Source organism: Microplitis demolitor, chromosome 9 (genome assembly GCF_026212275.2).
Source record: "Microplitis demolitor isolate Queensland-Clemson2020A chromosome 9, iyMicDemo2.1a, whole genome shotgun sequence".
NCBI classification, from domain to species: Eukaryota; Metazoa; Arthropoda; class Insecta; order Hymenoptera; family Braconidae; genus Microplitis; species Microplitis demolitor.
The window spans coordinates 17,160,210-17,185,530 of NC_068553.1; the positions used below are offsets into that span (position 1 = coordinate 17,160,210).

Consider the following 25,321-nt stretch of genomic DNA (forward strand, 5'->3'; position numbering starts at 1 on the left):
TTATAAAGTTACCTACTACACAGCCGTAAAAGTATAATATGAAAAATATGAAAGTTTACAATTATTAGAATTCAAATTTTTCGCGCCAAATTTCGCTTCCGTTTAAAAATAAAAAAAAATCATGGAAAGTGCTGCCACGTTTAAGAATGACGTCTCCGTGGACACGTTGTCAAACGTCATTCTACTCCACATTGTAAAAAGTAACTTGCGCATGCGCACAGCCACCAAATTCATATCACCGACAAATAAAACCAACACAAAAATCTGTTGTGAGTACGAAGTAACGATAAATTTATAAATTTAATAAATACTCAATTTTTATAAATAAAAACTCATAAAATATTTAAATAAATTTAAAATGTCGGGAAAATCGAAAGCGTTTACAAAAGAAGAAGAACTTTTGCTTCAAGATTTTTCGCGTAATGTATCAACCAAATCATCAGCATTGTTTTATGGCAATGCATTTATTGTATCAGCAATTCCTATCTGTAAGTATTTATTTATATTTTACTATAAATTAACAATGTATTTAATTAATATAAAAAATTAAATTATATTTAATTTATCATAATTAAATAATTATTTATTTCAATGATATTATTAATTTTTATCACAAGTTTAGGTTACTCAAATTCCAACATATTGTTTAATTATCATATATTTTTATTACAGGGTTGTTCTGGAGAATTCATTTAATTGATTTGTATTCAAATGCTATTTCATTTGTATTGGTGACATTAATCAGTACATATTTAATGTCACTGGCATACAAAAATACTAAATTTATTTTAAAACATAAGGTAATTATTTTCAAATCATTAGTCAGTTATTGCCTGAGTGTGAATGCAGCAGACAGACAAATTTAAAATTATAAATAAATAGAATAGATGATAAGTAAAATTTAAAAAATGCGCATGTGAAAAATTTAAAAATTAATAATTTTTTATAAATATTTCTTTGATTATTTATAATTTTAAATTTGTCTAAAGTCTGCTAGACTACACTCATGTATTGCACACCTTAAATCATCTCTATACTTTTTTTATTACACTGAAATGGGTAATTGTATACTAGTACAAAGATAATTTATTAAAAATAATTACGACTCGATATTAAGGAGTAACGTCAACTGATTTTCAATTCAATTTAATACTCGGGTAAACTGGAAACCTAAAGTAGACTTTAATGTTTTTATAATTGGTCTTCGAGAAAAATTGTTTTTAAATTTTAATTTACTGGACGAGTACAAAAATAGTCCCGTTTATTTTTCTGAGTATGACAAAGGTCCGGTGATGTTTTCCCTAAAGTCAATTTATTCCATTGATTTAAAATGAATTATTTTAATCCAACAAACTACTACTGTCAAATGATTCTGAAGTTAACCGACAATAAAAAATTTCCGGATTTGTTTTCAACAATTCAATTACAGAAAAAAATGCGCACATAGAAAATTAAAAAAATTACAGGTGCAATTTTTAAAAATATTTTTTTTTTTATAATTTACTGTCTAAAGAAAATCCAAAATTAATTAGACCTCGGCTAACTTCAGGATCATTGCTGTCAATTGTCCTGTACGAGTCTTTGGTACCACGATAACTCTAGAAAAATATAATAAATTGGCCTAATGTTTTTTTTTAGTAGCTTTGTATCTTTTGAAAGAAAAAATATAAATAATAATACAGATAAACTACCAATATATAAATTAAATATCAATAATTATGATGAGTGATTGAGATGTCAACTTTTAAATTTCCCATTTTTTTTTTATTGAAGCAACGAAATTTTGGAAGCCTATTTATTTAAATAATAAATAAATGAAAATAATTTATTAGATTGCAGTAAAAAGAGAAGATGCTGTGACACGTGACATGAGTAAAACTTTAGCTGAAGACAAAAAAATGAGCAAAAAAGAAAAAGATGAAAGAATATTATGGAAGAAAAATGAAGTCGCCGATTACGAAGCAACAACTTTCTCATTATTTTACAACAACGCACTTTTCTTGGCAATTGTTATTCTGTTATCTTTCTATATCTTAAAAACATTTACACCAGCATTCAATTACATTTTGTCTGTCGGTGGTACGAGTGCCCTACTGGCTCTTCTGTCAACTGGATCCCAGTAATGAGTTAAATTATTTATTTAAAAAAATTAAATTAATTGATCTTTCTATTGAAATTGTAAAATTTTTTTATAATAAATAATTGTATTGTTTATAAAAAAAAGTTTCTTAATTGCAACCAATTACGTAAGAGTACAAAAAAGTAGACGATTATTTTCGGATGAATAAAAAAATTTGAATTATTCGTTAAATTTATTTGACAAGTGATTTAATAAATTTAAGATTTAAATGATTTATGATTTTCATATTACTTGTATATATTTCAGGTGAATTCATAAGTTAGTTTAAATTACAATAACATATTTATATATGTATGATGTTGATATTAATGACATTAAATCTTGTTGTCTTGCCAACAATTTTGTCAATCAACAAAAGCATAAATGCACACAGGTTGTAAGTGAAAATACAATTTATACATATATATTATATGTTTTTAAACAAATCCTAGTAGAAATATACATATATAATGATACATTACATGAGGATTTGAGTTTTAGTCAAGCCAAAACATTTAAACTTACTTTCCCAATCAGTGGCGGAATTCCCAAAGTCAACAAATGTCTTTAAAAATTATTATTATCGTTTTTGAGTTATAAATATATTATTCTGCGACTTAAATTTATTTTAAATATTCAGCTGCTAATTGATAATTGACTTATTCATGAATAACGAATAGTTCTTTTTTTAAATTTATTTAGTTTTGCATTTATTACAAATTTATTTGATATTTCTCCAGTGTAATTTATCAAAATTATTAAGTTATTATGCATGGATTTATTTAAATTAAATAATTATATATACATATATATTTCAATATATAGAAATCGAGAGAAAATCCGTAAATTTTTTTATTATTAATTTTTATGCGCTGATTTTTTTTAAAAACTATTTAAAAAATATTTAAAAATCAGCGGCAAAATTCAGTAATTTTGTAAAATTTTTTTAGTAAAATTAATCAATGAATTTTGACAAAATTAAATCCAAAAATTTTCTATCTGAAAAAAAAATCGTATTTAATTTTTTTTGAAATAGAATTTTAAATTTTTCACTGACAAATTTCCGATTCCAAATCTCTCGCAAATTTATTTAAGAAATTGAAAAAAATTAAATTTTCAGCAACCCATATTACCCCACTTAAAAAAATTCAATACAATAAAATATTTGCAAATACTTAAAAAATATGACGCCGTTTAAAAAATCCAAAAAATTTTAAATTTCCCAGTAGATTTAAATTTAAAAAAACCTCCCGCTAAAAATAAATTTTGTAAAAAATAGAAAGCCCTTAATATTTGAACCTCCATCAAGTATTACCCGTATTTTTAACAATATTTTCGACTTCCTCTACATTATTCCTCTTGTGTATCCCAGAATAGCCCAAAAGCTCGCCAGTGTACTAGTACCAGTACAGTAAAACTATAGAGCGACATTGGTCTTTTAGCTGGTGTTTAAAATGAATTTAAAGACGTCGTGCTACCGCTTTTGAGCGCTAAGCCAACTGGGATTGGCTGGAGCTTAGAATTACATCGGGTTTCAAGCCGTCATCATCATCGTAACAGATATAAAATACGCAACCGCTATATCAGCGGTTTCGAATATTACGGGAGATCGCGAGTCGCATCGGGCCAGTAGCAAACTCATCGACAAGGCCGACGGATCATAATTTTTTAAATTTAATAAACCCGTCAAGCTCGCGGCATAAAACACTAAATTTTATCAGTGATTTAAATTTTTTAAATAAATAAGTCAAGATGGTATGTTCTATTGATGATGATCTTGTAAGTCGTCGGTTTGGTAAACACACACGTTATCTTCGCTACTCTACATCTTGTTAATTTTATTTATTATTTTTTTAATTAACAATCTCTACTATTCAAAATCGTACGCATTCTAAATTGCTTTGTCTGCAAACTATTTTAATTATTTATTTATTTTTTTTTTTTTTTTTTCTAAAAACCCAGAAATGAAAACAAATTTCAAATAATCTATTAATTAATTTATTTAATTGGCTACAAAAATCGCGGTAATTTTTGAATTTTTAAAAAATTGTGAGAGTTTACCAATGTAACGACTATTGTATTATTTTAAATAATTGATGAAAAAAAAAATTGAGTAAAAAGTTATGATACTAAAGTTAACTGACATCTAATAATTTTTGGATTCTTTTTTAAACGATAGATTGTAAAAAAAAAATATTTGAAAAAATTGCACTTGTAGTTTTTTTAATTTTCTACATGTGCATATTTTTTTTTTTTTTTTTTTTAATTAAATCGTTGAAAAAAAAATCCAAAACTTGTAAACTGTCTGCTCACTTTAAAATCATAAAAAATTCTAAGCATGATTGCTATTCTATTCTTTGTAAATTTATTACTAATTGGCAAATTTGAAATTTAAATTTTATATGATAAAGTATTTATGTCTTATTAATTTTGAATTTTTATTTTTTTTTAAATTTGTAATTTAGGCCGATGAATTGCCAGCAGAACAAATTGCTGGTAAGTTATATAATTTTTATTAAATATATAAGTGAATTATTTTATATAAAATTTATGTCGACTCATATAAAAAAGTTTTAAATTTTTTTACTACGTTTCAATTCTAGAATTTTTATTTTTAAATTTTTTAATTAAAAAAAAATTACAAGTAAATTAAAAAACTTTATATCGTGCTTTTGAAATTTTTGTTACAAAAATTGATTTAAATAAAAATAATTATTTAGATTTAAATTAAATAGTATAATTAATTTTAAAAATAAAACGCGGACATTAACATCAGTCTAAAATTAAATCGAGGTAGAGTTGTATTTATCTAGTAATTTAACTTGTAGTAAAGAACGTCTATATATAAAGTGTAATTAAAATTTTTTTTTTAAATAAAAAATATAATAAACAAAATAATTTTTTATTTAAAAAACAGTTAAAATTATATATAAAGAAAATTATTCTGGCATTAATTCAAATTACGCGCTTTCTTTACTTAAATTTTTAAATATTCAAATAATTTTTTAGTTTTACGCAAAGCTTTCGACAGTTTTGATAGAGACAAGAGCGGAAGTATCCCCACAGATATGGTAGCGGATATTTTACGATTGATGGGACAGCCGTTCAATAAAAAAATCCTTGACGAATTGATCGATGAAGTTGATGCTGACAGTAATTATATAATCTACTATTTTTAATTTCATTTATTAATTACGTATTTGAGCGTTTATTTTTTTTTTACTTTTAATATAATTAGAGTCCGGAAGATTGGAATTCGATGAATTCGTAACACTGGCAGCTAAATTTATTGTTGAAGAAGATGCCGAGGCTTTAGAAAAAGAACTTCGTGAAGCTTTTCGATTGTATGATAAAGAAGGTAAGATTTAAAAAAAGTTAACAGGAGTTCGGCAGTTCGATTCCAGCTCAGGGTTTTTTTTAAATAATTTTATTTACGCGGGATTTTTAAATTTAAAATTTACACAGAAAAAAATAATTTCTTTACTTAAGTTGAAGACAAAAATTTTTTTGAGGCGAGAAAATGTTTTTTTTGTGTATAAATAAAAAAATAAAAAATTATCTATCGTTTATTGTAAAATATTTATTTATACAAGTATCGGTTTTTTTTTACGTCAATAAAAAAAAGTTTAAGAGGGTGAAATTTGAAACCAGGCCAAAAGAGTCGAGTTGAGCTACAGCTCAATGTATAATATAAGAAATGACTGGAATAAAATGAAAGATTAAACGCGCGAGACATAAATAGATTTGTATACTCCAGAAATATATACGAGTTGTAAAATAAAATTTAAAAGGTTTTTACTGAGAACAAAAAGTATTCAAGTCACAGTAAAAAAGTATTTAAAATTATTATTAAAATAATTAACTAATTTGTTAGATTTAGATTTGCGTTGAAATTCTCAAGTGCTATTAGATTGCATAACAATTTTATTTATATTTTATTACTATGACGCGTTTAAATTTTAAAAGCTTTATCGAGTTCAATGCTCACTGATCATGATAATCTTATCCAATCTGTCTAGTTGATTAATTTGTTAAATGTTCCATTTATTTTATTTAATTTACGGCTGTAATTCACCTGTTTAAATCAATCATTTTGTAATTTATATATTTATACAAAGTTAGTGTTTTAATTTATGTATGTTTATAATTATTAGTTTAAATAATTATTTTTACAGGTAATGGATACATACCAACAACTTGTTTACGTGAAATATTACGGGAATTAGATGATCAATTAACTGACGAAGAGCTTGATATTATGATTGAAGAAATTGATTCTGATGGATCTGGTACCGTTGACTTTGATGGTGAGTTATTTTTTTTATTACAAAAATAATTTTTCTGTCGCAATTAAATTTTTTTTTGCGAGAAAAAAATTATTGGCTCAAAAAATTTTTGTTATCAATTAATTTTGCAAAAAATGTACTTTTTTTAAATTATTTAATATAACATATAATTAGAAAATTTTAAAAATCTAATTTTAAAAATATTGACGTCTAATAAATTTGAATTTATTTTAAATTGATACCAAATTTTTGGCTTAAAAAGAAAAAAAGTAATAATAACATACATTTAATGTCGACTAAAAATTATTACAAAATACTTCAGTGAACTGACGTTCCAAGTTCACTACCAAGAACTTGGCATCAATGTCACTTCATAACATCTATCAGCATTCATAAATAAATCCATTAACATTAACATTATAAATTTAAAACAATCAAAAAATATATATATATAATCTATATTATTAAGAGAATAAGGAAAATTTTGATCCCGCATATTTGTATGATAGAATTGGTTAATGTTATTAAATTTGGTATCGTTAGAAAGGTTTTGACTTGAATTTGTGTCTTTTCATAGTTTAAACTCTTTTTTATTATCAATCATTAAGAAAAATCGATTTATCTGTATCATTCGAATTACATTTAAATTACGCGAGAAAAAATACGATCGTAACTATTTTCTTTAAATAAATTAATATTATAATTATTCTGTCACTAAATATGACTAAATGTCACTGAATATATACTATATTATTTATATCGCGTTACTTATTTCAAAATGACAAAAGTTTATATTTCCATTTGGTTTTAAGAAGCTTCTCAAAGCCAAAAACGTGTGCATAGAAAAAAAAGGATTCATTGACACAAAAAATCTTTACTCGCCTAAAGAAAATTTTTACTTACCCCAAGAAATTTTTCGCATTGTGAATTAAAACGAAAAAGTTATTTAGAACTAGAAAAAATTTTGATGTAAGGAATAATTTCTTGAGCAAAATAATCTTTTCTCGCCCCAAGAAAATTTTTGTATTGAATTTATGATGCATAAATTTTATTGGTGCAAATAAAATTTTTTGAGGCAACCAATCGTTTTTTTCTGAGTATATTATAAAATCAGTAGTGGTATTTAGGCAGTCACGTAGTGACTGCTGGTTGCATGTATATATTAATAGCCCTGACTATTGTGAACTCAAGCCACATAATATTTTAATTTTTTTTTCTAGAATTCATGGAAATGATGACTGGAGAATAAACCCGGCATTGAAAGACGCAGATAATTAAAATCTTTTTTTTTTTTTTTTCAACAAAACAAATAAAATAATTAATAACTTATTAATTGTTTTGGCATTAAAAAAACTTTCATACGTATTTATTTTTATTACAACTATTAAAAGTATTTAAAGATATTGTTAAAAAAAATAAAATAATAAAAATATTTATTAAAATAAAAAGATTTAATATTTTCTCATTTATTTTAATTATATTTATTTATTTATAACTTATAATTATTTGATGTTTATGATCACAATTTTTAATCCTAATTTAATTGACATAACTATTAATTAATAAATGTACCATTTAATGATACTATTAATTTTAATTAACTATTTAATTAAACTTGGACTAGTTTATTAAATATATAACTCATTACTTTTATTATTAATTTATGATTTTGTGATTATGATTAATTTAATTAATCATGACTTTGTACGATCAAAAAAAAATTTATTTCTTTTGTCAATGGGCGGTATGGATTACGCGCAAAGCAATTAGATTTTATTTTATATTCATTTTTGCATTTAGATTTACTTTACTACTATTTTAATTAATTAATTAATTAATTAATCAATTAATTAATTTAATCACGTGAATTATATCGACTAGACAATTAATTCACAAAGCATCACTATTTTTAAAATAATAATTTAACTATATATTTATTTTATATACAATTTTTATAATCTATCATTTAAATGAAAGTGAAAATAAAAAAAATATAATTTTTTAATTAATTAATTAATTAACAGTATGGAAATTTTAATTTTGAACTTTGTAGTAGAACCTAAATTTAAATAAATAATACATGAATAAAATATTATTTTACCTTTTTAATTTTATACAAGCGTTTGTAAATCGTCGTCCTCAACCTCCTTGTACAAGGAGGAGGATAATATGTGTCACATTTTAAAGAGACTAGGAAATTCATTGCTAATTTCACGTATCAATTTTTGATCTCCCTGACTCTCAGGACCTTCTTCGCAAAATATTCGGGTGAAACATTTTAGCAAATCTTCAGAGCGATGTCGGTGATCATCGTAGCCAGTTGTGCGCAATACGCGTCTACATAATTCGAGATAAAGTCTTCTCTGTAATTTAAAGACATATTTTTTAAATATTCAAATTATTTAATTAGGGCAGGCATCAATTTCCTACACTGGTTTCGTTGAATGTTTAAAATGCCTGCAATATTTTTTTGTACAATGGAAACTCTTACTGCTTACTAAAATTTATGCTACGGTTCTATTGCCTAGAAAAATAATTCATGATGTTGAATTGATTACTATTTAATTGTGAACCCAATCAAAGAAATACCTAATTAATGTAGATGCTCCTGATTTTCCTAAGAAAATCTTGTACGTGAAGAGAAATGATCAACAAAGACCGATCACTTGATAAAAAAAAAGACGATTGATCTGTAAAATATGAGAACCGCGTTAGTCTTGACAAAAGTATAACTCGCCCGGTCCATAATAAGGCACTGGGTTGAATCTCAGTCGACTTAGGGAATCACCTGATCAGCTCACTAATTTCTGATAGAAAAAAAACTCTGTCAAGTTTTACAGTTGCTATTGTCAAGACTACCGAGGTTCTGATATTTTTCAGACCAGCTGTGTTTTTTTTATCAAGTGATCGGTCTTTAACGCTGATCATTTCTCCTCAACAAGTACAAGATTTTCTCAGCAAATAAATCAGAAGCTTGTCTACATTAATTAGGAATTTCTTTGATTGGGTTCACAATTAAATAGCAATCAATCAAACATCATGAATTATTTTTCTGTAAGCAATAGAACTGCAATTATTTTTTATGCAACTAAACTACATATTTAATATTTCCATAGGCAATAGAACTGTAGAATAAATTTTAGCAGCCTTGTAAAAATTTCCAATATACGAAAAAATATTGCAACTGATGCCTCCATTTGTCAATATATTTCAAACAATAAATACCTTATCACCAGGTGGAATATCAAACAGCTGCCTCAGCACAATATCAATCAATACCTTAATATCATTAGTATAAAAAAGCGACGCCGTGATGTCCATCGAAAAAATATCAATAAACAATTTCAGAACCGAGTGCATCGGCGCCGGCTGGTGATCAAAAATCCTCACCGGATCTTCTTCACGGTTGAGTAAAAACAGAATCTTCTGTGTGAAAATTTTCGCATTCGTTCTCTCTCTCAGCGCCATCATAAATATATTTTCATTGACATTCGCGTTGCTGTTGCTGGTGGCATTAAAGTTGAACTGCAGATTATAAGCCAGTATCAAGTTGGTAAACAAATCAGGAATCTGATCTTCAAGGTCCGTGTCCGGGGGGTCTTCGATGCCGTCGAGCAAAAACGCGATGAATTCACAGCCTAGATGTTCCAAGTGCGTGATCGGCATGGGTTCGGCCATCGAAAAAATCATCGTCATCAGCAACGACGAGTAATTTAGTTTAGGTACATTGCGCGGGTTGCTGGTCATATCACGAGCCAATTCCATAGGTAGGATACTATTCAGCATAATTGTCACAACAACTGGATCAAGACTACACATAACTCCAAATGATTGCAACAGTAATTGTCTAATTGTCCACCTCGCTTCCATCTGATAGTACTCAATTAATGTCATTATTCCATTGTACTGATCCTGTTTCAATGCGTGCCGGGATACACTTGCGTCTGCATTTGTCAGTATCGACGTCAATTCTTTTATGTACTCAACAATAATCGACTCGTCTTCATACAACATCCAGCTTCGCTGCTGAGAATCCTCTTTGCAGGAAGTCAATTCATCGAATATTATTTTTAATCGGGTTGAATCATAGGTATCTTCAATTCGCATTTTAGAATTAATTAGCGGCATTTGCAATTGATTTAATACTGTGTCAAAGTAATGAGATATCGAACTTGGTAGCAGCTGCTGGAGACCAGACACTACGACAGTGACGGCTAATTTCGACATTTCATAACTTAGTTGTGTGTTTTTGCGAACTTCGTCTAATAATTTGTAAGCTGCGCGTGAGTCTATTTCAAAAGATGTTGAATTATTTTGTGATGATGATTTCGTTGGTGATTGACGTGATGTTTGACGAATCAATATTGGTTTTTCAGAATCTGTTACACGGGAATTTGACTCTGGTCCTCGGATATTTTGCTCTGGTACACGAGGTACTGGTTCTATTGATCTAGGAACTGGTTCTGGTAATTTAGAACCTAGTTCTGATGATTTAGGACCTAATTCAGGTATTTGACGCGGGAATGATGACCGGCGGGAATCAATATTTGAATTTGAATTTCTGCGATTGAAATCTGGAATTTTTTGAATTTCATCTGGTAAAAATGACTTGGCACTTGCGTACGATGCACTGGGTGTCGAACGTTCGCCGTCTGCTTTTGCTACTGATGACGCTGACGATGACGAAGAAACAGTTACAGTCGTAGTAATAGGAGTTTCTTTAATCGGAGAAGTACTGCTGAAGGTCGGTGGTAATGGTGCAGGTTTTTTAGGCTTCCTACTAGACTCAGCTTGACGTTTTTTTTCTACCAACCGCTGAACAAGATCCTGCTTGTCTATCGGCAAAGGCGCGCCAGGCTTCACAAACTCGCTACGTAATTTTTCTATACATTCTTCTAAGAAGTCTATCATAAATTGAGGTTGAACCTGAAAAAATTTTATTATTTTATCAAGAAACTAGACTAATTGTCTAGTCAAAACTAAATGGCAGAAGCAGTTTTTACAACCGAGAGTTTTGAAACAAGACGACTGATCTCCGATTTACTGATAAATTAATGAATTAAAAATATAATTAAATGATTAATGAATTAATTGATGGGGTAAAAAAATTTTAAATTAATAAACCTTGACAGTCGTGACATAATTTGATGGAATGTAACCAAGTTGACCGGTATTATTAACAACTTGCCACCAGTTTCGTTGTTTAGTATTCGTCTGATGTAAAATAAAATGATCATTTTCCCGGAAGCTCAATGTTTTGGCAAATGTCGCTTTGAAATCATACAATGCTTTGAGCATTTCATAATTTTCTGTAAAATAAAATTACATTGACAATAAATAAATAAATAAAATAAAAATAATAACCTATGAAAAAATATTATTTAAATAAACCTACCGAGTTTTATGTAGTTGTCATCCATTATCAGTGTATTTATTTATCTATTTATTGAATAAATAAATAAATAAATAAATAAGGATGTTTATTATAAAATTAATAGACCGACAACGCCCAGATATCTAGGATATCTAGACTAATAAAAAATTATTAAGTCTTAGTACGAGACTCAGACATTTCACTTTCATTTTTTTTTTTTACTTTTATTTATCAAACTTTTTATTTTGTTATTTTTACTATCAATATCCTTAGTCCTTTCTCCATTTTATGTGTGTATTTTTTTTGTCAGTGTGCTGGTGTTTATTTGCCCAGTGTCACAATTGACAGTTGTCGTACTACTGAACTCTCAACGCTAAAATTCATTTTAAATGTATAGTTATAGTTTTAGTTAGGTTACTAAAGTACTTAGCTCATATGTATATATATATATATATATATATATATATATATATATATATCAACATAGAGTACTCTAGCACGCAAGTCATGTGTAATAATTATTATTTTATCCTATAATTTTTAAAATGTTTAATTGGTACGCATGCGTTAAATAAAAGCGCGCACTTTTTGACTTCTGTCAGAAGAACATTGGAAATTATAATGAGTTACTAATATATATAAATTATGTATAATATAATGATATATATGAAGCGCAGCTCATATAAAGACCTAGTTATTGACCGTGGTCCAGTTTGTGACCTTTTCAGGTTCAATCGAAATTTTAAAAAAATTTTTGAAAAATAATAAGAAAAAATGTTTGATCTATCGAAGTTTTTTTCGAAAATATCAATGTTTTTTTTCGATGTTTTTGGGATTCGATACATCGATGTTTAATGTAAAATTTCCAACATCGGAATGTACGCTTGCACGCAAGGTTCCCAATTACGTTTACCTGAAATGATTCATAGCTAAAATGGCTATGAGTGGTAGTGACACCTAGCAGAAACGACGAAAAGTAAATGGAACATGAGCCAAAATTTCAAATAGGAAATCAACCCGGAATGCGCATGCGCAAAAATTTTAAATTACAAAGCGGGTGTCTAATTAAAAGTTCTTTGCATATATAAATCTAAAGTTTGTTATATTTATTTGTAGGTATTATCTTCTTTTACTTACCTGTATTTACGTGTGTAACTTATTCTTCATAATTAAATTTACTTTCGTTTTTTGAAAAACGCTTATTTTTATTTGTAAAATTAAATATTTAATTAAAGATAAAGAAAAGGTTTAAAAAAAAAAAATAAATGAATAATTAACGAGAATTGAAATAAAAATTTATTATTAAAAAAACAAAGCGTCTAAGAACAGACTTTTTACGTACATACACTCAAAAATAAGTAGACATGTAAAGTTTCATCAATGCGCATGCGCAAACATTTAAAAATTTTGGAAATTTATTGCTGATAATTTGTTCTCTTTTTTACTTTCTTTGTTATTTATTACCATTAAATATATGTATGTATATATTTTTTAGACATATATTTATATACAGGTACATTAATAAATGAAATATTATATTTAAAATAAAAGAAAAGTATTTTCTTATTCAAATCAGAATTGCTCAATATAAAAGAATTTTAATTAATTAATATTAAAAAAAAAACTACTAAAGAACAATCTTCTATTGCGCACGCGCAAAAATTAAAAAAATACAGAAACTTCCAGAAAGAATTCTGTGAAGATTTTTTTTTTTTTAAAGAATATGTATATACATTTATTATTCGAAAATTCTGTAGTATAAATATTAATATTTATATTTACGATTTACTTCTTTACAATAATATTCATTATCTGTACGACAAACATCATTCAGGAAATAAATACTTTTGTAAAGAAGCAGATGAAAAATATAAATAATATTGTAAAAAAAAGAGAAAATTATAGTATATATTTTTCTTGATTTTTCATAATTTTTTTTTTTTGTTTATTTGATTGCATTAATGTTTATTATTTTTTTTTTACTTACCTGTATTTATAAGGATTCTTCTGCTTCTTTTTAATTATATGGATTTTTCACTTTCTTATAAATATACTTAATTCTATTTATAATCTAAATATTTAATTAAAAATAAGGGGAAGGTTATTTTTTTCATTTATAAATGCTCAATTGAAAACAATAAATATTAGAATTTATTATTTAAAAAAAAAAAAAAAAAGCGGCTGAGGACCGACTTCCTATACTGTGCGCATTCACCTACAATTGTATTTGTTTAGAAATACAATTGTACTGGTCTAGGCTATTTTCTTTTGTTAGAAAGAAAATAGCCCGTTTGGGAAACCTCAACACCGATAAAATACTCCGATAAAAATCCGATAGACCCGGAATCTATCGGTTTAAATCGGAGGATTTTACCAGTGAAAAAACCCGACCAACACAGTGATCACTCGATTGGTGACCAAAAAAAAGCTAAATAAAACTAAATACAAAATTTCATACATTAAACAATTATAAAATAAATACATATAAAAAAAAAAAAAAAAACAATAAATTTTCATAAATAAAATTCCTTAAAATTAAGCCTTAATAGTAACATTCAGGTCTGATCACACAGTACTTAATATCACACACACTCCATACGCTTATAAATAATATTCGGGTATGATCACAAAGCAATAAAAATTTACATACAATCCATTCATTACATGCTTATAGGTAAATTAAATTACATTCATTCATACTTATATTTAAGACCTAGAAGGATAAAGGAAAAAAAGGAAATTAAAATAAAAGACAAACTACCCAAAACCATGCAATAAAAAGAAATCAAAAAAAAAAAAAAAAAAAGCAAAACACGCAAGCACCATGCGAAAAATGCAAAAGATACATGCCACTCGAACACATTCTCACTCTATAAAAATATAAATTAAATTCTTTTATTATAAATTATTCTAATATCATTCATCACACTCACACCTGTATAAAATAATAATTTCAAACTAAATACAATTAATCTTAAACTAAATTAATAATTAATAATAATAATAATAATAATAATAATAATAATAATAATAATTATAATAATAATAATAATAATAATAATAATAATAATAATAAGAATAATGATAATAATAATAATAATAATGATAATATTAATCTTGATGATCAATTAATAATTATTCTTCTTTCTGGTCCTGGTCCTCCTTCTCCTGGTCTCGGTATTCCTTGGCACCTATGGATATCCTTATTCTCGTTGACTGGATCTGAAACTAAAACATATATCCCAATAGATTAAATACAGGGATACATATTTATGGAAAAAATAAAAGATTTGAGAATAAATATCCACCAGAAAAAAAATTAAAAGCAGCGGTGTGTCCTTGGCTCGGCAACACCTTGTCCTCAATGTTCAGCAACATCACTGTCCAAAAAATTATTCTGGTCCTGGTAGGCCAGTCATGTCAATAGATTCCATTGGACTCTAGATTAGACACGTCATCAAAGATATAGGGAAAAAATCATCCAAATCCTATACTTAAACCTGAAAAAAAAAAAAATTAGAAAGAAAAAAAAAAGAAATTATCAGCTCAATAATTTCAATATGGTAAGGATTAAGTAAGTCCCCGGAATCGTGAAAAATATACTGAAGAAAAGTAGAAAGAAAAATTATACATCTAAACCTGAACAAAAAAAAAAAAGTTATAAAATTTATCCAATTCATGGTGAGGTTACGGAACCTTGAGAAATCTATTAAAAAAAAAATCATATTTCTAAACCTAAAACAAATTCCTAAAAAATGCAAAAAAAAAAGATAAAAAATAAACATGTCGGGGTGCGGTTCACGTATCTAGTTTTTTTTTTTAAATAATAACTGGAATGCTATCAAAACTAAATAAATGAATAATAAAATGACTCTATTGTTAAAAGAATGACTTTAATTTAAGTGACTTTATATTTAAAAAATGACTCGAATCTACGGAACTTTAATAAAATAAAAAGAAACGGAGGGGGGGGGGGATTAAAGTACATTTACATTAATTAATTCGATTGAAATAAAAATAAAAAAAAAAATGGCTCTAATTCAAGTGACTCTACTTTCAAAAAACTACTGACTCTACTTCTACTAAATTGACGCTAAATTGAATGACGATAAAAAATTAAGAATAAATGAGCATTTACATTAAATTAATTAATCGAAGCAAAAAATAAAAAAAAAAGACTGTAATTTCAGTGACTCTACTTGTATCAAAATGACGCTAAATTAAATGACTCGAATTAAATGACTCTACTGTCAAAAGAACGACTTTAATTAAAAAGACTCTACTTTCAGAAAACTACTGACTCTACTTCTACCAAATTGACGCTAAATTAAATGACGATAAAAAATTAAAAATAAATGAGCATTTACAGTAAATTAATTTATCGAAGCAAAAAATAAAAAAAAAAGACTCTAATTTAAGTGACTCTACTTGTATCAAAATGACACTAAATTAAATGACTCGACTTTTTTAAAAATGACTCGAATAAGATGACTCTACTGTTAAAGAAAACGACTCCAATTAAAGTGACTCTACTACACCAAATTGACGTTAAATTACATGACTCGAATTAAATGACGAGAAAAAAATTGAAAATGAATGAGCATTCACATTAAACTACTTAATTGAAACTAAATTCCCTTTTGATCGTATACAAAAGTCACTATAAAATCACATCATTATGATATCATCAATAAAACCATTGCAGTCAATATAAATATCAATTGTGTAATGCGACCTGCCAGGGCCAATTACACTATCATTATAGAATGATAATGGTATTGATATTAATTATGGCAGCAACAATAATATTGACAATACCGATAACAGCATGATTATTACAGATTTTCTTAGCATATACGAGCAATAACGATCGACATGTATTGAAAATAGAAATTTAAAAAAATATAGTGAAACCTGACCGAGTGCCAGGTCTCTATCATTAAGTAAAACGAAAACCAACTCTAGTCTTAAAAAAAATAACTCTACTTCTATTAAATAGATACTAAATTTATCAACTCGACTGTTTGTAAAATGACTCGAATTAAATTACGATAAAAAATTAAGAATGACTGAGCATTTACATTAAATTAATTAATCGAAGCAAAAAATAAAAAAAAATGGCTCTAATTTAAGTGACTCTACTTGTATCAAAATGACGCTAAATTAAATGACTCGAATTAAATGACGCTACTGTCAAAAGAACGACTTTAATTAAAAGACTCTACTTTCAAAAAAACTACTGACTCTACTCCTACTAAATTGACGCTCGATTAAATGACGATAAAAAATTAAGAATAAATGAGCATTTACAGTAAATTAATTTATCGAAGCAAAAAATAAAAAAAAAAGACTCTAATTTAAGTGACTCTACTTGTATCAAAATGACGCTAAATTAAATGACTCGAATTAAATGACGCTACTGTCAAAAGAACGACTTTAATTAAAAGACTCTACTTTCAAAAAAACTACTGACTCTACTCCTACTAAATTGACGCTCGATTAAATGACGATAAAAAATTAAGAATAAATGAGCATTTACAGTAAATTAATTTATCGAAGCAAAAAATAAAAAAAAAAGACTCTAATTTAAGTGACTCTACTTGTATCAAAATGACGCTAAATTAAATGACTCGAATTAAATGACGCTACTGTCAAAAGAACGACTTTAATTAAAAGACTCTACTTTCAAAAAAACTACTGACTCTACTTCTACCAAATTGGCGCTAAATTAAATGACGATAAAAAATTAAGAATAAATGAGCATTTACAGTAAATTAATTTATCGAAGCAAAAAATAAAAAAAAAAAGACTCTAATTTAAGTGACTCTACTTGTATCAAAATGACGCTAAATTAAATGACTCGACTTTTTTAAAAAAAACTCGAATAAGATGACTCTATTGTTAAAGAAAATGACTCTAATTAAAGTGACTCTACTTTTACCAAATTGACGTTAAATTACATGACTCGAATTAAATGACGATAAAAAAATTGAAAATGAATGAGCATTCACATTAAACTACTTAATTGAAACTGAATTCCCTTTTGATCGTATACAAAAGTCACTATAAAATCACATCATTATGATATCATCAATAAAACCATTGCAGTCAATATTAATATCAATCGTGTAATGCGACCTGCCAGGGCCAATTACACTATCATTATAGAATGATAATGGTATTGATATTAATTATGGCAGCAACAATAATATTGACAATACCGATAACAGCATGATTATTACAGATTTTCTTAGCATATACGAGCAATAACGATCGACATGTATTGAAAATAGAAATTTAAAGAAATATAGTGAAACCTGACCGAGTGCCAGGTCTCTATCATTAAGTAAAACAAAAACCGATTCTACTCTTAAAAAAAATAACTCTACTTCTATTAAATAGATACTAAATTTATCAACTCGACTGTTTGTAAAATGACTCGAATTAAATGACGATAAAAAATTAAAGGGGAATGAGCATTTACATTTAATTGATTAATTGAAAAAAAAAAAAAAAAAAAAAAACATTAAAAACTGAACCTACTCAAAATATCTCCGATTCTGTAAATATGACTCTACAATGATGATATTACTCTCATTTAAATGACTCTATCATTAAAAAACTGGCGTTAATTCAAATGACTCTAGTTTTATAAAATTGAAGTTAAAAAAAAAATTATTGGGGTGTAAATACATGTGTGATAAAAAAAAAAGTGTGTGTGTGTGTGTTTTCTTTCGAAGAATAATAAAAACTACATAATATATTACCATCAAAACCGAACCGTATGCGTAGCATTAGGCCACCAGCCAATCGATAAATCGAATCCCCGTTTTGATCGCACACAAAAGTCACTATAAAATCACATCATTGTGATATCATCAATAAAACCATTGCAGTCAATATTAATATCAATCGTGTAACGTGACCTGCTAGGGCCACTTACACTATCATTATCTCACTCATAAAGTGGTAATGATATTGTTATTAATTACGACAACAACAATAATAATGATAATACCGATAACAACATGATAATGATAGATTTTCTTATAGCATGCGACCAATAAGGACCGACATCGATCGAACCGGAGGGTTATGCGTACCAGCCCAGAAGATCAGGATATATATTATAAAAAAACTAGCAATTAAATATCGCGACAGCCTGACCTAATGCCAGGGCTCATAATTTACGCGGGAATGCCATTTAAATTAAATTTATTATTAGAAAAAGAAAGAAAAAACCCGATTTTTAAAGTAACTCTAATCAAATTAATACGACATGCAAGCAGTACCAACGAGTAAACTAAAGACTCTAATGGTAATGCCACCTGACCAAGTGCCAAGTGTCTTTTTTAATTTAAATCTAATTTAATGAATTTAAGGGAAAAAAAAGTCAAGGGTGTAGATTGGTGTGTAGAGAAAAGTCGCCGTAAGCGAGGTTGTGAGTAACCTCGACTATACGGCGGCGTGTGGGGTGAGACTCGATTTCATTAAAAATGAACAGATTCTCAGGGGTGGTGTAAGTAAGGGTGTATGAGAGAGATAGAAAAAGAATTGAAGCTAAAAAGAACCCAAAGCAAAATTGACTCTGATTTAAAAACCCCTGGACCAGTAACTTAAAAATCTAAAAAACCGTGACGCTAATACTCGATTTAAAAAAAAAAAAAGGGGTAAAGTGTGTGGTGAATGAAAGAGTAAATGAGTGGTAGAGTTACCACTCATTAAGAAGAAAGAGATGGGGTGATTCTAATTTAAAAAAAAAACCCGAATTATTTAATTAATCTACTCCCCCGATCAGTCTAGTGACATCAAAACCCCAGTCCTATATTATTCCCCTCCTATAGTAAAACTAACTTATTAACTAACGCAGCAAAAGTGACTCTAATTAATTGAATAAATAAAAAAAAATACATATCGCTCTACAGACGCTTAAACACTTAAAAAAGAAAAGATTTGATCAGAAAAATTTTAAATGAATTGAGACCGGCACCCAAATCGCACCCGGGTACTCAAAGGGTGGGACAGAATAATTCATAAAAAATTAAAACTGATCAGGGAAAATTTCTTTTTTCAACTTTTTATCATTAAAAAAGAAAAAAAAATAAATTTTTTTTAATTTTTAATGCATAAAAAAAATATTTTATATACGCTGCTATAGTTGGCCACCCATAACAGCGTAACAATATTTTTCGCCTTTAAGATCTATAGAGCGATATATATTTTCAGACTCTAATTCGCGTGAATTTAATTCTAAATAAATTATAAGAACCAAATGTCCTTATAATCCCTAACACCCATAAACCCCCACCCAACTAAATCACTAGACCAATATCCCATTTCGCGGACAAAACCCAACGCGAATTAATTATTAAAATTAAAAAAGAGGTAAGGGTAGTGGTATAGAAAGAGAAAGAGATGAGTTAGGAAAGGGTTGGTTGACTCTAAAATTAAACGCGTGATTCTACTGAGAGAATACTCTCAACAAAAAACCTATTACTGGTCCACTAATTAATCTAATTACCCCGATTAAAAAAATTAAGAAAAAGATAAGAAATAGAAGAGAGAGAGAGAGTTGGAAACGCAAAGAGCGTATGTGTATGTGTGTGAGATGGGTAAGAAAAGTTGTGTTTGAATTATCAACAGCAGAAGGCTATTGATAACCAATCAATCTACACCCCATGTTAAATTAAAAAAATAAAATACAATAACTCCAGAAGGGAGTTATTCAATTTATAGAAAACAAAAAAGGTTACTCGGTTAGTACTGCTTGTGATTCAAATGACTCTAATTAAAATGAATATAATAAAAAAAAGACAAAATTTAAAAAAATAAATGACTCTACTTGGAAAAATTAATTTAATTTAAATGGCATATTTTAAAATTTAACTCAACTCAAATGACTTTACTGTAATAAAAATGACTCTATTTTTGAAAAAATTAGTTCGATTTGTATGATTCTACTTGTAAAAAAAACCGGAATTTTGTATCACTTGATACAGAATTTAATTTATTAAGAAAAAAAAAAAAAAAAAAAAAAGGCGGTGAAAAATATGTGACTCTAGTTCTTATGATATGTACGTGACTCTAATTTTGAAAAGATTATGTGTATATATGGATTCACACCCCAATATTAAATATATTAATTAAAATTTGAAAGATGACTCGAATATAAATGATTCTACAGATTTAAAGATAAGTTTAAACGCTCGAATTTAATTCTAAGAAACTAAAAATAATGCAAAAGTCTCGACTTTAATTGAAAAAGAAAAAAAATTAAATGTAAATGACTCGATTTTAATTTGAAAGAATTGAATTTAATTTAAATGACTCGACTTTGATTTGAAAAAAACTAAATTTTATGCAAATGCTCAACTCTTATTTAAAAAAACTAAAAATATTTCAAATGACTCGACTGCAATTTAAAAATACTAAATTCACTATAAATTATTCGAATTTAATTTGAAAAAACCGAATTTATTACGAATGACTCGAATTTAAGTTAAAAAAACCGAAATAGTTTCAAATGACTCGACTTTGATTTGAAAAAAAATAAATTTTATGCAAATGCTCAACTCTTATTTAGAAAAACTAAAAATACTGCAAATAACTCGACTGCAATTAAAAAATACTAAATTTGCTATAAATTATTTGAATTTAATTTGAAAAAACTGAATTTATTACGAATGACTCGAATTTAAGTTAAAAAAACCGAAATAGTTTCAAATGACTCGACTTTGATTTGAAAAAAAATAAATTTTATGCAAATGCTCAACTCTTATTTAGAAAAACTAAAAATACTGCAAATAACTCGACTGCAATTAAAAAATACTAAATTTGCTATAAATTATTTGAATTTAATTTGAAAAAACTGAATTTATTACGAATGACTCGAATTTAAGTTAAAAAAACCGAACTAGTTTCAAATGACTCGACTTTGATTTGAAAAAAACTAAATTTTATGCAAATGCTCAACTCTTATTTAAAAAAACTAAAAATACTGCAAATGACTCGACTGCAATTAAAAAATACTAAATTTGCTATAAATTATTCGAATTTAATTTGAAAAAACTGAATTTATTACGAATGACTCGAATTTAAGTTAAAAAAACCGAACTACTTTCAAATGACTCGACTGCAATTTAAAAATACTAAATTTACTGTAAATTATTTGAATTGAAATTGAAACAACTGAATTTCATGCAAATGCTCAACTCTTAATTAAAAAAAAACTAAATATATTGCAAATGACTCGACTGCAATTTAAAAATACTAAATTTACTATAAATTATTTGAATTTAATTTGAAAAAACTGAATTTATTATGAATGACTCGAATTTAAGTTAAAAAAACCGAACTAGTTTTAAACGACTCGACTCTGATATAAAAAAACTGAATTTACTGTAAATGACTTGACGGTAATTTGAGAATACTGAATTTAATTTAAATGACTCGAATTTAATTTGAAAAAACTGAATTTTAGTTGAAAAAACCGAATTAGTTTCAAATGACTCGACTATTAATAAACGTAATGATTTTAATTAAAAAAGAAAAAAAAAAAAAGATACGGAACCGTTGATAAAAATTAAAAAGTGAAATGAGATAGACAGATAATAATAGAGAATAGAAAAGAGAGTGACAGAAACCAAAAAACAATAACAAACCTCAACAGGGAAATAACTTTATTTCTCTGCCGAACGATGCCAGATGATCAGCTGGTAGGATGACAACTAGCAGTTTCTTGAGGTAGGTCAGTGTGTTTCAGTTCCATCCTTCCTTCCAGTCAAGACATCAGAAAACGATAGTTTCCGTCGGTGGAATCCATTGAAAACCTGTCTAAATAATCAACACTTTTTAATTAAAAAAAAAAAATACTTTTGACTTTTGGAATTTACTACACGAAAAAAAAAATTAAGAAAAAAAAATTAATTATTTCAACTTGCGAAAACGCCAGTTGAAAAAAAAAATTTTATTTGAAAGTGACCATGGATCACGTTAAGGAAAAAAAAAATTTAAAAAAAAAAAAAGTCAAAAGTATTTCGAAATATAGTTGGACACTTCGACTACGATGTCTACACATCGGGTGTCGGGTGCCAACTGACCCTTTTGCCCCTTGCCCTTAGCCCCTTCACTTTTCCACCACTTTCCCCTACTTACTACTCACCCTGCGCAGTAGACGATTTTACTGGTATCGGATTTTTTTCTGCGCAGGTAGAGAGGGATCTCCACCCAACTTCGACCTTACGTCCGAACTACCCCTCAACCGTGCCTACGTGACCTGACCCTCTTCCCCCGTCCCCGCAACCCCCTCGTCCAAAAAAAGCTGATGCAACAATTTTTAAAATGAAATAATTTGATCAATTTTAATAAAATCTTTATGTTTTTTACAGTAAAATGCATTGATTTTTATAAATCAATATAAATACAAGCCCATTCACTAAAATTCCAGTGATTATCATGAATGCAAACACCTTTAAAAGGTGAATAAAAAGTGTATGCCATAAAAAAATGCGTTTTTATTAATATTAAATATAATTATTATGCATTTAGATGTTTTATACATCTAATAAAACAACTTGCGATCAAGTCTCGAGTCTTATTTTAATCAAAATCTTTTTTTTTTGTTAATTAAAGTAAAGTTATTTGCATTACTTTTATTTTCTATCAACTAAATTTTTAATTTAAAAAATCTTCCGCGAGAATATGCCGCGCGTCTCTCAGTGCGCATGCGATTTTAATTGTAAACTCACCCAAAACATCAGTCGTTTCTTGAAGAAAGCAGCTGTCATAAGTTATAAAGTTAATTATTAATTCTTAATTATAAATTTCTTAGGATTTATTTAATGAACTAATTCGTGTGTCAATCAAATTGCCATTAAAATTATTAAAATAAGATTCGGATGAACATCAGTAGCCAGAGTGCTGTCAACAATCTAACCTTATGTTGTTTGTCCATAATAATAAATTTAATTAATTAAAAATATAACAGAAGTAAGTAATAATTTAACATTCAACTGATTTAAAAATTATTATTTATTGTTCTTCAATACACTCGAGTTACAATCATTTTTTTCTTTAATTAATTAATTACAAATTACTATATTTATTTACTGTCTTTCTTCATCCTAATGAGTGAAAAAATATTTTATACTTTTATATTTAAATAATTAAAACATAAATTTATTACTAGCTACTAAATATTAAATAATATTAATCTTTATTTCAGATGTGCAAACAAAAAATAATAAATCAGGAGATCAATGAATTTTTTTTTTAAGTTGACGTCCATTTGTACATTGACCACTAAATCGAAGGAATTTTTTACTAAGAGACACAACAATAGTCATTTCATCAACACAACAAGAAAGATGTGCAGAGTCATTGCTAAATTATTTATTTTTAATATATATATTTAAATATAAAAAATACCGTTGATAAGTAGAATTATTATTGAATTCTTAATTATTATTATACATGCATAACATATATGTCTAGTCGTATTTTATTTTTTGTTAGTCTTGTTTAATAACGATTTAAAAGAAAAAAAATTAATTATTTTTCGCAAGTTTTCTTTTTCAATTTTCTTAAATACAAAAATTGTAAATCAAATTTTTTTTTATTTTTAATATTTTAATCTCTGGGGATGATAAATTTAAATACAGAGGTATGAATAATTTAAGTATCGAAAAAAAAGTATTAGTAAACAATTAGTTCACTGTAATTAATGAAATCAAGTTATTAATCTGAACGTATTAGCGTAATGTAGGCATGTACATTAAGATTTTTGACAAGACGGAATTTAAATAATTTATATTATCGGTTTTTTAAAAATTTTTATCCATTATCTTATAATTATATAAATCTGTACACTAAATAACATTTAAATTTTAATGGACAATAAAAATTATTAATTATAAGTTCTTAAAAATTTAATTCTACAATAATAATATTATTAATAATTATTAAAATAATCATAAAGAGAGACAACAAAAGATTTCGTTTATATCTATATAATAAATCTACATATCTGGACATCGATGAATTCTGTACACTGTACATTTATTGGATCAGTTTTATAAGTTTTTTTTTTCTTTTCCATGTATCCAATCATGAGATTTATATCAATTAATAATATATTGAATATTAACAACGACTTTTGTTCTTGGTATTCTTGATTGGCGTTTTACAATTGACAATTAGCTCGATTAATATTTCAAGGCTAATTATTAATAAATTGGATGAATTTATTTGCTATTTATTATTTTTTTAAATTCATTTTGTCTTGTCGTTAAATAAATGAAATCATTTACTTAAAAGTGATTTTTTTTACAATGACTCAATAACTCGAGTAAAAAAATTATTAATGAATGAATGATTGAAAGAAAAATATAAATTGATATTTAAATTTTTTCATAAAAGTTAAAGTGACGTTAAATTCATTATCGTGATCTTATGAAAGATAAACTCTGATAAATTGATATCACGTTTCATTTTTTTTCCTTTTTTTTATAGTCCATTGACACTTTAATCATAATAATCGTCAGT

General features: G+C 26.7%; 3 protein-coding genes and 1 long non-coding RNA gene across 5 annotated transcripts; 2 read left to right on the forward strand and 2 right to left on the reverse strand.

Annotated features, from left to right (window-relative positions):
* Positions 1-204: 204 nt before the first annotated feature.
* Positions 205-2,263, forward strand: LOC103575348 (translocon-associated protein subunit gamma). Its single transcript, XM_008555095.3, has 3 exons — positions 205-488; positions 673-800; positions 1,833-2,263. Exons 1-3 carry the CDS (start codon positions 359-361, stop codon positions 2,121-2,123), a joined length of 549 nt encoding a protein of 182 aa, XP_008553317.1. The 5' UTR covers positions 205-358; the 3' UTR covers positions 2,124-2,263.
* A 1,391-nt stretch (positions 2,264-3,654) lies between these two features.
* LOC103575349 (troponin C, isoallergen Bla g 6.0301) lies at positions 3,655-7,855 on the forward strand. Of its 2 annotated transcripts, none has more exons than XM_008555098.3 (6): positions 3,655-3,874; positions 4,585-4,615; positions 5,129-5,272; positions 5,358-5,477; positions 6,295-6,426; positions 7,626-7,855. In XM_008555098.3, exons 1-6 carry the CDS (start codon positions 3,872-3,874, stop codon positions 7,652-7,654), a joined length of 459 nt encoding a protein of 152 aa, XP_008553320.1. In that variant the 5' UTR covers positions 3,655-3,871; the 3' UTR covers positions 7,655-7,855. The 2 variants fall into 2 exon arrangements, with proteins under 2 accessions (XP_008553320.1, XP_008553319.1); XM_008555097.3 differs by having other exon boundaries at positions 3,656-3,898.
* A 93-nt stretch (positions 7,856-7,948) lies between these two features.
* Positions 7,949-12,176, reverse strand: LOC103575350 (NCK-interacting protein with SH3 domain). Its single transcript, XM_008555099.3, has 4 exons — positions 11,801-12,176; positions 11,530-11,714; positions 9,631-11,331; positions 7,949-8,768 (listed from the first exon to the last, which is right to left on the reverse strand). The coding sequence occupies exons 1-4, from the start codon at positions 11,823-11,825 to the stop codon at positions 8,580-8,582; spliced, it is 2,100 nt and encodes a 699-aa protein (XP_008553321.1). The 5' UTR covers positions 11,826-12,176; the 3' UTR covers positions 7,949-8,579.
* Positions 12,177-14,872: 2,696 nt separating this feature from the next.
* LOC128668630 (uncharacterized) lies at positions 14,873-22,642 on the reverse strand. Its single transcript, XR_008404280.1, has 3 exons — positions 22,441-22,642; positions 15,088-15,279; positions 14,873-15,007 (listed from the first exon to the last, which is right to left on the reverse strand). It is a non-coding gene; the product is annotated as an uncharacterized LOC128668630 (long non-coding RNA).
* Positions 22,643-25,321: the final 2,679 nt, after the last annotated feature.